Source organism: Aplidium turbinatum, chromosome 17 (assembly GCF_918807975.1).
Source record: "Aplidium turbinatum chromosome 17, kaAplTurb1.1, whole genome shotgun sequence".
NCBI classification, from domain to species: domain Eukaryota; kingdom Metazoa; phylum Chordata; class Ascidiacea; order Aplousobranchia; family Polyclinidae; genus Aplidium; species Aplidium turbinatum.
This window is the reverse complement of record NC_137488.1, coordinates 5,448,439-5,461,631: the sequence shown is the minus strand read 5'-3', so window position 1 is coordinate 5,461,631 and position 13,193 is coordinate 5,448,439. Positions and strand designations below refer to the sequence as shown.

Genomic DNA, 13,193 nt, shown 5'->3' with positions numbered 1-13,193 from the left:
TAAAAAGACTGATTTGCTGTCTGGGGAGGGTTACAAACTTACATCTCATGGTTGTTGCTTTGCTATGGCGAGTACGTAATATAGAAGGCACAGTAACAAAAGGGGTAAGTGGGTTTGGTGAACGAAAGTACTCTCAGCTTGCAACCCACCGATGACTTTGTAACTAATTTGAATATTATTCTTTTGGTGATAAATTAATTTGACGTCTCTTTGTGGAATATGATGACCCTGCTTGCTGAAAAGGCGCCGTTTTGCCTGGTTTGTGTTCCCAGACAGCGAAATTCGTCATTTTTTCTGCATCTGCAGGCGTTGAACCAATGTAAAAATGACAGATTTTGTTGTCTGGAGATCTGCATTGCCGAACCAACGAATAGACCGTGTTAATTGTTAACAGTAACAGATTTCAGCACACGGCTTGCTTAGCAACTTCTTGACGTTTATATCACCTAAATGAAACGCTACTTTTCGATAACATGTTGTCACACTTAGAAGTTCACCCAACGTGTTACTTTGCACGGTCCAGCTGGTGTTTTGGCAAGCGACATCAAATTTTAGTTGGGAAGGCGTTCGCTGACATGTTTATTATACAAAAAAGCTCTTTTTTGCAGAAATGATTGGTTTGCTTTGCCCATTAACACAAACTACTCTGTTTCCATCATTTTAATGTACAACTGACAATGTTGTTCGCATTTTCTGGAAACCCCGCAAGAAAGCGTCTTTTCAAACTAGCCTACTTTAATGTTGTATCACGTTAAAATTATGTTATATTGTTGCGAAACTTGCACTGTTTTGCCTTGACAAGTCGATCTAACGAACAATTAACTAGTTTTTCTCTGTTTTGCTTATCGTGATTCTTTGCGATCGCATCATCAAATTTTCATGCTGCGCAAAACGACAATTGTATTTCATGTGGGAATTTTTTACGCTTTGGAATGAGAATGTAATTTTAATTAAAGGTTAAAGAGGGAAGATTTTAACAAATATTTTGCATAACGTTTAGAGCAAGATCTCATGATTTGCAAATCTTTTTGTAAAGGGGCGCAGCCTATTTTTAAATCCCTCCCTTTCATATTGATTTAACGTTTGCATTTAACTCATCAAGGGAAAACAAATTGCGTTTGCAGCTGGGCACCTCTAAATACTATTAAAAAAACGAATATTTCCATTTTCTTGAATCCGAACTCAGTAATTTTATAATATTCAATCTCTACACTAACTTGGGTTTAAAATACTGTGTTTCCGAGTAGAAATTTGCCACTATTCTTGTTCACTAAACGTCACGCACTAACTTTATTTTTATTGTGTTTGTTTTTCCACGTAACTTTGACAGTCACTTTTACATTAGCACAGCGTTATTTTTGTTGAATCTTGAAAAAAATACTATGTCTTTGTGACAAAAATTTCACAATGCTTTGCTCTTGGTTTGGTGTCACGTGCTTTCATATCAAATCGATATTGAGTTTACTCAGATAGAAATCGTTGATCGGGCGTCTTGTTTAGAAGATCGTTAATCTTTTTATTTGCATTTTACAAAGAAACAACTAAGCTGAACAAACAATAAAGGTTTATGAATAATAATTGTAGTTGCAATAAAAATAAACGTGGGACTGCTCACTAATTTAGTGGCGAAATGGAAAATGCTCAACGGCTTGAGATGTTTAGTACTAAAAGATTTTGAATCTTCTATCTCAACCACTAAAATCGATCCAGTTTTACGTGTACTGCTGTTGAATCAAGTTTCTATCCAAAACCTCGTTTTTGAGGAGGTTTAAACATCGAATGTGGGTGTCTTGTTTATATCACGTCCTGTTGTGGCGTCTATTCACAGCCGTGTAAGCAAATGAACTTGTGAGTTGTTGTGTTTGCGCAACATTTACCATCGATGATTTGATTTCAAAGATCCTTTGAAGTAACGTGATGTGACAGACACAATATGCAAATTGTTGTAATGTGGAAACACATGAACAGTTGCACGCATCCGTTGATTTCAAGTTTCTTTTCTCTTAGTGAAGTCAAACCATTTGTTTATATCTTGCTGTGTTTTTCGCTTGATATGTTTGCCAGAATTAGCTTAGGAAAAACTTAAGTTTACTTTTGCGAAGTAGACCAGTATAAAAGTGGCTTTGTGGTTATCTTCACTTAACCATACGGAATATATTTTTTTTGCTACATTGCGTCTGTAGTTTTTCGATTTTTTTTATTAAAATCATGACTAATGAATAAAGTGAATCTTGTGTTTTTGTTCTGCTTTGCATGTCTTTGTTTATACGCCTCTGATAAAATAACCACGTGGCAAATACTGGACTCCTTTCTTACGCAGTCACCATCAATCAAAAGCAGTTTCTTTTCTAACTTGGCAGTATCCGCTATCGATGTGGAGCACGCCCTCAAAATTCTGGCCGTCGAAATTTCAAGGGCTTGCCCCCACATCTTTATGACGTCATAACGAGCTAAAATCTTAGGCGTTGGGGTCTTTACTAAAACCACTAACAAATTCAATCCCAGGCTTTCAAAACATCAAAAATATCAAACTCTTTGTAGTCAAAGATTTACCGTTTTACACTTCAAGTTTGTACAAGCCCGAACATTCTCTCTGAATAGGCCTACTTTCCATCACATTCATTGGCGTAGTAGGCCTAGAAGTATCATAAGGCCACTCGACAACGTAGCCTACCTATGTATAGGATTTGTATTGACGTTGACGTAGTGTGGAAAATGTCCAAAAACTTTTTTCTCACAGCAAAGTTGACTAACTCGGCTCAATCTGGTCCAACTCTTAGTTTATTTGAATAAACGATTGTTAAAACCAGGACAGAGTTAAAACAATTTTGTTTCAGTTACTCAGTAGAAGATTTTTAGGACAACATTCTTCACAAGAGCGAACAAAATACTTTTAAAAAACGACTCAAAAAATATGCTGTGTTTTTTCGTTCAGAAAAAGTTTTGGTCCCCTATGATGACCTCGTGTCCACAAGTAACCCAGGTTAGCGTTCCAAGTATCCTGTTTGCAACATTTCATGATGTCACTTTTATTGCCTGCATTGTCAGGATTGGAAGTCGTCAGTCAAGAAGCAATGACTATTTCACTATTCGATAGTGCCCAAAAAAGCAATGATTTTCCGTTATCGATACCAGTGACGTTCGGTGGCTTAAACCGTTTGGGAAAGCAACTTGGAAATATGCTGCAGCAAGGTAGTAGGCACGAAGGGCGTAACCGTTGGGCGAAGCCCGAAGGTGTGTTGCCGAAGGCAACACTTCCAGCGGGGGGTCTGGGGGGCCTCCCTCAGAAATTTTTAAAAACACTTCCAATTTGGTGCGCTCTGAGAGCATTTCCAAAACAAATCAAAAATAAAAATCTGTCAAATTGTGCTTTGCCTATGTCGTGATTATACATCCATTTAATGTTTAGAAGTCATGAACAATCTTAATTTTAACGTTGCAGGACCAAAATCCAGTGTTAGACATGGAATAATAGTTGTCTAAATATTTAATTCGTCATAAATGTTCATTCTCAGATATTCAGTTAGGCCTACACTACAAAAACTAACACTTAGGCCTAAACATTACAACCGCAAGCAATTTGTACAAAAAGCTGGATAAGTTTGCCTCCTGCGTATAGAAGCTTAACGAACTAAATATTGCATCCGCACCTGAACGTTCATTGGCGAAGTAACGTTATATCAACGCTGTAAAAAGGGCAAAGGCATGACTATGAAAGCTAGTAGGCTATAAAGTAGCCTACATGGCGAGGAGACATCAAAAAACAGCAACAATTATTTCGGCATTATGATGCTGTGCTCTGTACCGTGACGAGAGACCATTCTGACGAGTTAGTCTAGCCGCTCTAGCGAATGTTCGCATTGACGTCACTGGGAAAGCAAAACTAACCATACCATAACACATCTGATTGGCTAAGCAGCTGGTGACATTTTGCAAAACGAGTGAGGATTGGATAAAACGAAGGCGTTTTTTGACATTTTTGAATCTGGGAAAGCAAGTTTGATGGTTGCTTACCTGGAGCCTCAGTGATTGTTTCTGACAGAAGCGTTTGCGTTAATTCGCATTTATAGGCAAGACATGCGGTTTGGTGAGGACTTAGACTACTCACAAGCGTTACGAGTAATTCTAGTCACGAATACAGTAATTTTCAAGTTAAAATAGACGTGATAAAAGTAATAAGAAGTTAAACCTAGAATTCAGTCATTATATTTTGCATAGTTTTCGCTCAGGTAAGCACTGCTTTCCCTCACCGATCGTCACTGATCGATACTTAAAAAATGCAATGAATAGCAAAATTAGGCTACTAAAAATATTGTAGGCTAGGGGAGAGTGCCCCGGGTGCCTACAGTACCCCTCCAATCGTTTTTCGCAATCCGTGACAAATTATTCACTCAACTGTACATTACCGTGGTCACGTGGTCCGTAGAAGCTGCTGAAACTAAGTTAGGCAGAAATAAGTCATTGCTTGTTGTTGGCAGAAATGAAAGTTTGTTTTAGGGGGTAAAAAGTAAATTTTCAGAACTTTATAACTTTTTTTGTTGCAGTTTTTACGGTGGCTTCAGGGATGCTTCACAAGTTTTTCATGCTTGGTCAGTCACTAGACTAGGTTTCAGTAATAACGTTTAAGATCGTAGGCCTCGGTAAAAAAAACTGACGCCATCTTATCTTGTAGGCCCGTGGTTCCAACAGTGCCCCACCTTGAGGTCTCCTACAGTGCCCCGGTGGAGCACTGTTGGAAGCCATGAGATTTTATTAATTAATGTGCAGTGCCAAAATGATTATCAACATTTTATGTTATATCAACAATATTATAGGTGTTGGGGAGTTTTTGGTACGGTAGCCTGTGTTTCTAAGTTTCGGCTGTGGAAAAAGTTTCGTGCCTGAACTATATGTAGGCCTATTGTTTAGTAATTTTGTCTGTCAAATTTGGTTATTTTGCTCCATAAACCAAGCCATTTCTTGTGAACCACATGCCAATATAGGCCTACCAAAGTGTGTTGTGTCTGTACCTTGTGTTAATCATACCTTCCATGTGGCCAAATCAATGATGTCTTTAATCTCCTGCATTGATTGATTGATTGATTGAATATTTTTCCTCGGACTGGGAAAGCTTCTTGCAGAGCTTAATCCTGGCAGTTTCGCATACTTGTAGAGGCTTTGAATCACTGACGCAGGCCAGGTCACCGAGATTGACAGAGTGAAGTTTCCGATTGTTGAAGTCTTGTTGCCGGTGAACTATTCCATCCATTAGATGCCGCTGATGGAGAGCAGTCCTTAACGTGCGTTGCTCAAGCGCACACCCCGAGAGTCGAACCAGCGCCGCTTGATCTTGAAGCTTCTTCGTTCCAGAAGTGACGCGCTAACCAATTGAGCTATCGGGGCTATTAGGCCTATTGCATGTTCTTTCACTCATTGACTGTTGAATAAACACCTTCCTTATTGCAATTGGTAGTTAGGGTTAGGTCACAACACCAAAGCTTTTAAAAAAAGTAATTACAGCAACTTGGGCTGTTCTATAAACTACAGCTCAGTGTGTTCGCATGGTTCCTTGGAACCTATTCGCATTATTTCGTTTAAGCACAGTGACCACGACGGGCAGATAGCGTGTCCTAGGCTACATGTTATGATAATTGTTGCTGTTATATTTTGTGTCTGTGATAATTGTGTAGCATATGTACCACTTTTAAAAGGTTTTGTCTTGACCTGACCAGCTCAGTGACATCCATCATGTAAAACAATACCGGTACTAACACAAGTTTCATACCTAGGGTAATCATTGCAAAAAGAGTGGCTCAATATTGCAACTAAAGACACCAATTACTTTGATAGGGGCACTGTTGGATCCTACTCGGGGCACTGTTGGATACCATATCCAACAGTGTCCCACTTTGACAGGTGATTTTTAACGCCTGATTATGAAGTTTGTGTAAAACTTTCAAACTTTTTTTAATGTGGAAATACTAAAGAAAAGGAGGAATTTTCATAATAGAAAAAAAAAAATTGATAAAAATTTTTTTTTTGATGTCTAAACCTCAATTTTCCAAAAAGCGGGGCACTGTTGGACACTCTCCCCTATAATGTATGTTATTATATTTGCGAATCTAACGACCAGTGATGTCAGGTTGTTTTTTGAAAACAAGCAAGTGAATCTAAAAAAACAGGCAAATCAACATAAAAACAAGCCCAATAATTTGCAACCAATACCAATTAGTTTAAAGCACGCAGTTTAGCAGTTCAAAGTTTTCAATACAACCTTTGCAGTCCATGCATCACGTTTATTTCAAGAATGACATTTGTTTACGCCGTTCCAAGCAATAATTATCTTGAAAAGAAGGGATAGGCTACAATGTTGACTACAATAAAAACCTCCTAATTTCAGTGTCAAACCCGCAAACTAAAAAAAACAAGCCCAAAATTGCACGGTTGGCAACATTGATAACGACTCTCACCGGCATGGTTTTTCTGAACTGTGTTGCCGTAAAATTTTTCTTAATCCTTTAAAGTTCGAAAACCGGAAGGGACTAGGTCAGATAGTAATCCGAAGACTAAATCTCGTAAATTCGTTTTAACGACGAAGCAAGTGAACAACAAAAAATGATTCAGCTGCAGTTCTCCTAAATATCGATTAGTAAAAAACGAATAATGATTTCGTTGCTTGCATAAAAAAGCAGTGAATAACGCGCATTCGATATTTATATTTAAAAGGAATGGGTATAAGCATTCGATATTCAGAAAGCAACGAATAACGCTATCGAATAGTGACAACTAGCCGTTATTACTTCCAACCCTGTGCATTGTTTTATTCATTCTCTGAGTTTCACAAATGTGAAGCGACAGCTGAAAAAATGCTTTGATGTAAGACAATAGGCTTTCAAAGCACAGTTCGGAAGGAAATCTATCACATCCTCTGTTGTAAAACGACCTGTAGTCTAATTATCGTGATAAGCAAATGGCGCATAGCTTACCTGACACACTCCACTCTGAAAAGACTCCCGACTGACGTTACGTTCAAATGTTATTATCACCTTTAACATACTTCATTTCATTGAAAAGATTTACTAATCATTGGACTATCTATATTTTAAATAACATTTCTATTGAAATTTTAAGAGCGTCTGGCGATAATGTTATGCTCGCCCAGTTCTTTGCAATGAGTTGGATGTCTCGTGCTTTCCAAAGGCTGTATGTCTTACAAGAGGAATATTTAAAAAAATTAAACTAAGCAGTCGCCCAGGCAAGTGGTGAGAGTCTTGCACGAAGCTCAGATGGGGCGCTGCTTCAACACCAGACAAGAACACACGACTGTTTGATACACTATACAGTGCTACGATGCTTAAAGGTGGATATTAAGATGGGCTTCCTCGACTTCAAGATGATCTAAGTCTTCAACCTCCGTACGTAAACCTAGAAATGACAATCACCATGGTCGTATAATTTATTATGACTGTGACTTTATCCAAACAAAACAAGTTTGCAATATTATCATCATATAGCCTATTAACCAAACTTGGTTCGATCAATTAGACTTAAATGAGTTCATTTGTTTGCCAAGCATGATATCGTCCATTTCGTTCGGATTATCTTTTGGCAAACTTTCATTTGGCAAATTTTTTCGTTTTGTCAACAAAAGCCGCAGATTTCCTCTCTCAGACATGCGTCTTTTGGGATAATCCTTTCCGCTGGGAAAAAGCTTAGGAAGGCTTTTAGACAAACTCTGTGGTAAACTCGACGCAGTACTTGCCGCTCCGTAGTCCACAGAAACTTGAGTTGGACCAATCACTCTTTCTCCTGATCGGCAACGAGCAGTCAATCTTCTCATAAGTTGATTGTCTTCTTTAATTTGTTGATTCAAGACAGGAAGCTTTGTGATAAATTTAGTCCATCCATCATTTTTTACTGAGCTAAGTGATTTTTCGGGAATAACAGTCCTTCTTTGAAATAACATTTGCTGTTGTTCGTTATCTGATTCTCCTCTAGATAAAAGTTTTTCTTTTTCTATTTTCAGTGGATGTGTCCTAGTGGGTAGTTTCTGATGATTAGTTGGATTTTTTACAGAGAGCTTTATGTTATATTTCGTATGGATCTCTGGATAACGTACAGCGCGAACATGCTGAAAAACTGGATTACGTCTTCGGATTGGCAGTGACAACTTTGACTCGTTTCGCCACTGAAATGGCAAAGGGATAGTTTCACGGCGATGAGATAGTCCTTCATGATGCAATTGCTTGACAACTTTTTTCCCTTCTGAAATAGAAACATGATGGGAGCCCGGTTTAGTTGGGGGCCATCCCACTGTAGCCTCACGCCAACCATTAGAAATAACTTTAAATTGTAAGTTGTCAAACCAACTGGTATCACTGATTGCACGTAGCCTTGAAACTAGCTTTCTTTGATGTTCAACAATCAAATGTTCCGTTGATTTTGCTTCATGTCCTTCTTCATCGCCAGAGCAAGTACCAAAGCATTGGTAAATGACATTCATTTTCAAAAAACGCTATCATTTTAAGGCGCCTTACTTAGTAAACGGCAAACTTATGGCTTATAAGCTGTATCTGCAAAACGTAAATAAAAAAATGTATATCGCGTAGCCTACTTCGTACAGCTTGTAGTGTGGCAGCAAAATGTCATATTTCTCTTCAACATAGCCTACGAATTATGCCATTTTATTTTATTTTACGAACTAATAAAAAATTATTGCCAATTTCTGTGTTAACGACAAATAGGCTACCATGCTAAGCAGACGCCCTATCGAGTGCCCTACCAGGGAATGAAAATTGGGATGAAATGGAAAAAAGTTTTATCAATTTTCCATTCTGATATTTTCTTTCATCCCATTACCATTCCATCTCAAAAATTTCTTTCATGTTCCACCAACAAATTTTGTAATTTTTGCATATGCATATGCCACAAGTAAGCTCACAGACTGAGAGCTACATTTAAATAAATTTTTTACCTTTTTGCATTGAAAAAGTTAAGCCTGTCTTCCTGGCCCGCTCCGCCATTTAATTTTTGCGACCAAGTCCCACAGAGTTTTCAATCTACACTTTCCTTTCATAGGTACCTCAACTACCCAGCTGGCCCCTGAGACCCAGTAGCGTTGCCAGGGGGTAGCCTAGCCTATTTTTGGAATCGGGATGATTTTAGGGACCAGTAACCTTTCCAAGGAGCCCGGGAGCTTGAACGAACCATGTAGTGCAATTACGATACATTGCGTTATTCTACGAAGATGTAGTGATATATTGGTACCGCGCCCAAGTTATCTTCTCAACTCGCCTGCCGAAATCTGCTGATAAACCTTTCCCTTGGGCGTATCGTCACCCTAAAATCACGCCGCCGGGCAATGGTGCAGGCCTGTTGTTTGAAAAGTCTCTGACTTTGCTATGTATATTGTGCTCTTCTCGCCTTGTCAATTCTTTTGTCCCAGTGCGTTGTCGATGCTAATAAAATAGTTCATCACCTCTGTGGTCGTGTTTGGTGCAACTTTTAACAGTTGTTGTGCAGGGAGCGTAGCGAGCTGGAATGCGTTGGAGTGGCTACTGGCTATTTTTCGTGTTAAAAAGCGAAAATAGATAATAATTACCTAACTAAAGTGTGTTTAAATCGTTATAAAAATTAAAAGTATAAAGGTTGCCATCGACATGAACTCCAAAATAAGGACAACCAAATAATGTAATTTTCAAAATCGAAACAAACATTTTTAAACAAATTTTTGCATTCATACGAGCCATTACAGACCACATGTTATATGTTTTGCCAGAAGCAATCTGTTCAGCAACTATTAGGTCGTAGAAATTATTTCATGCATCTCACGACAACTCAGATCTAGGTTTTTTTACCTTTACTTGTAGCAGGGATTTGACTGCCATTTCACTAAGTCTGTTCTTTTCCTTGGTCCACTGAGCCGAAACAAGAAAAAACACTCGCTCCATAATCGCATTACTGACCGGAAGGGAGAAGATGATCTCAACCAGCTTGTAGAGCAACGGAAAAGAATCGCCTCCAGTAAAGATCTTCATTCACTAGTCTTCAGGTTCATCCTTACGGGACACATCATCTGGAATCTTTTTGAGCAGAGCATTCACAGCCGAGACCTCATCGAATAACTTATCCTTCATTGCCATCATTGGCGGACCAATGTGCTTCGCCAACCCCTTAACTTCCTCGCACTCAGTTGTTTGATCTCTTAGCTGGGTCCAGTTGATGTGCTTTGGATGCTTCTCAAGTCGATAACACTTATTAACATATTCCATAAAAAGATAGAAGCTTTGTAGTTGAAATAAGACAAAAGGACTCAAGTCAAAAACAAGGACATTTCTTAGAAATAAAAACCGTAAAGTTTTCTAAGACAATGGTTGGTTGGTTTTTGAATCTTTATCCTCGGACTGACAAAGCCTTGATTGGTTATTCCTGGTAGTTTCGCATACTTGTATAGGCTCTTGTATACTTGTAGACACAGAGCCAGTTACCAAGATTCGCAGAGTGAAGTTTTTCCGATTGTTGAAGTCTTGTTGCCGGGGAATTATTCCATTCACTAGGTGTCACTGAATGAAGAACAGTCCTGAAGTGCGTTGTTCAAGCGCACACCCCGAGAGTCGAACTTGTGCCGCATGATTATGAGCCGGGCGCGTAACCACTGAGCTAACGGGGCGGACAATGCCCTTCAAAATAAGGACGGTATGGCAACCCTGCATAGAAGGAGATAACAATAAACATCAAGCTAAGCATCATTTTTCCAATTGCAGGTCCGCGAGGCAATTTTAGAAACCGGGCGGTAAAAAAAAAGGTTCAGGACCGCTGGCCTGGCCTACACCACTGCAGTAGCTTAACCAATAGCCTAACCTTTTCTATGGAAGCACTTTCCGAAAATCTTAGGCTACCTCAGATAACAACTCTATTGGTTAAACGAGAAACCTGCACTCCTCCAAAAAAACAAACTTAAAACAACAAGCATCGAAAAAGTCTTGTTCTACTAGCGGGTTTTAACACAATATAAGTGAAGCAAAAAGAACCAAAGCAAGCCCAAAAGTAGGCTATACCTTATTAAAATTGGTAATTTAACTATAAATTCAATCTTTTTGCCTTGTATAGGTTGACTACTTTAGATCTTTATGATAAACAACTCGGCCTACTTAAAAACCTGTTACAGAATGATAAAAAAAGTAATTTTTTTGCAACTATTGAACCATTTTGCTTGGTCAGAAACTTGATCCTTCATTCCTTTATCTGTAATCTAGTGAAAATTGCCGTTTTTTTGTTTTATGACACAACAATGAATTTGCTTGTTTACAAAATCTGTAAAGTTTAGTGTGGAAAAATCCTAAACATTGCGGTCAAGAAAAAAATCCTTAATTTGTGCGAGCAACAAATGTGTCCTGCTGGCAGAGATAGGCAAGTTCACCAGTTTTGGTGATTAGATCAAGATCACTTTTTGTATATTCATCAATGATGTTGCAAAACACAACAAACTTTCTAAGTTATAAGAAGGGTTGCCATACCGTCCTTATTTCTAAGATTTGTCCTTATTTTAAAGGGCAATGTCTTAGAAAATTTTACATATAATAAGCGTTGGAAGAATTGCAGCAGCCTGCCAGACAAAAGAGCCACATTTAAGAACGACTCACTAACTTCAACACCATTCGTCATAGCACATGACTATAGGGAACTGTGTTCCGAAAGCTAGTGCAATTTGCTATTGTCACGATTTCTTTCTATCTCTTACCAGGAAAAAGACTTGGAAAGGTTCAATGACGTAGTTTAATGGGTCAAACCGAAAAGCAGTCAATTAAATGTCGAATAATTCTACTAGTGAAATGATAATCTGACTTCTTAAAGAACGTTAACGAACGGCTTCTCAAATAACTCTAATTTCGAACACAATTTATATCAGCACCAATTCTCATCTACTTGTATTCAATTACTTCAAGTCTCAATCACCAAAAATTTCTGCATCAACTACCAATCCACAACTCATAGCACAACTCTCATAATCAACTCATAATCATCATAATCAACTCAATAATAATAATCACACAAATTACACCACTATTTATAGAAAGTTGTTTCGGTCTAGTAACATCGAGAAGGTTACGTAATGTCACATTGTTCTGTCAAGTTACAATAAATGTCAACAAGCAGAAGCTTAAAGAAGTCTAAAGAATGTCACGTAGGAGTAGAGGACTGTTACATAATACAGATTTCGTAATCATAGGTCCATTCGTAAACAACCTTGTGACATCATGACAAACGATATTGGCAATTGTGAAAACACCAGAACGTTCCAGATACAGAATGATCTAGAATTACGTTATTAACAACGACTTCACAATTAGAGGTTACTACTGGTCATTGACCGATAATAACATACCGCTCAAGAATTTTATAATGAAAACAGCACATTCTGTCAAGACGCAAAGCAGTCCGACGCGAGGCCTTGCACATTGATTGTGACAGCTATTAATTCAATTCAATTACCGCAGCGAACTCGCAGCATCAGGCTAAAACAGGTCGTTAAAATCTACATTGTGAAAAAAATACAAAAACTATACAAAAAAGAAGCAGCTTATGTTTTCACAGTAAATATATTTGTTTATACTCAAACCCTAAACAATTAATGGTCAGGTTGATTTGCTGCAATAAACCACTTTACATGACTACAGTTGGCTATAGAGACCAGTTCTTTTTAGCATTCTGAAGTTTTTAAACATCCAATAAAATTAGGAAGTTAAAAAAAGTCAAGAAAAGCAAATATATTTTAGAATTTACAAAAGTTGAATCCTCTTTTATCATACTTCAACATAAAGTAGGCCTTGTACAAAAATTGACTTATTTATTATGACTAACACAAAAACTTCTTAAATTTTGAAATGGCAACAGTGACTAAATTAGATTGAAACTTCAAATCAACTTTCTTGAACACATATCATATTAACAGTGGCTTAATGTTAGTAATTGCCACTAAATACTTTGTACACTGATGGTTCTAAAAAATGCCTCTATCTAATATGTAAACTTCAATTTTAAAGTAATTTTAGTCTTATTGTTCTTCAAGATCAAGATCACACGAAAAAAGTGATCTTAGATCGAGATCACCAAAATACAAGTGATCTTAAAGATCACTATCTTGATCTTCCAGATCACTTGCGATCTTCAAGATTCTGTCCATCTCTGCCTACAGGTAAATATCCTCCGTAAAA

At 37.9% G+C, this 13,193-nt stretch overlaps 1 protein-coding gene across 1 annotated transcript; it reads right to left on the bottom strand.

Moving 5' to 3' along the window:
* Window positions 1–7,417: 7,417 nt before the first annotated feature.
* Window positions 7,418–8,548, bottom strand: LOC145786515 (uncharacterized). The gene has a single exon (XM_082598182.1). The coding sequence runs from the start codon at window positions 8,480–8,482 to the stop codon at window positions 7,517–7,519; it is 966 nt and encodes a 321-aa protein (XP_082454308.1). The 5' UTR covers window positions 8,483–8,548; the 3' UTR covers window positions 7,418–7,516.
* Window positions 8,549–13,193: the final 4,645 nt, after the last annotated feature.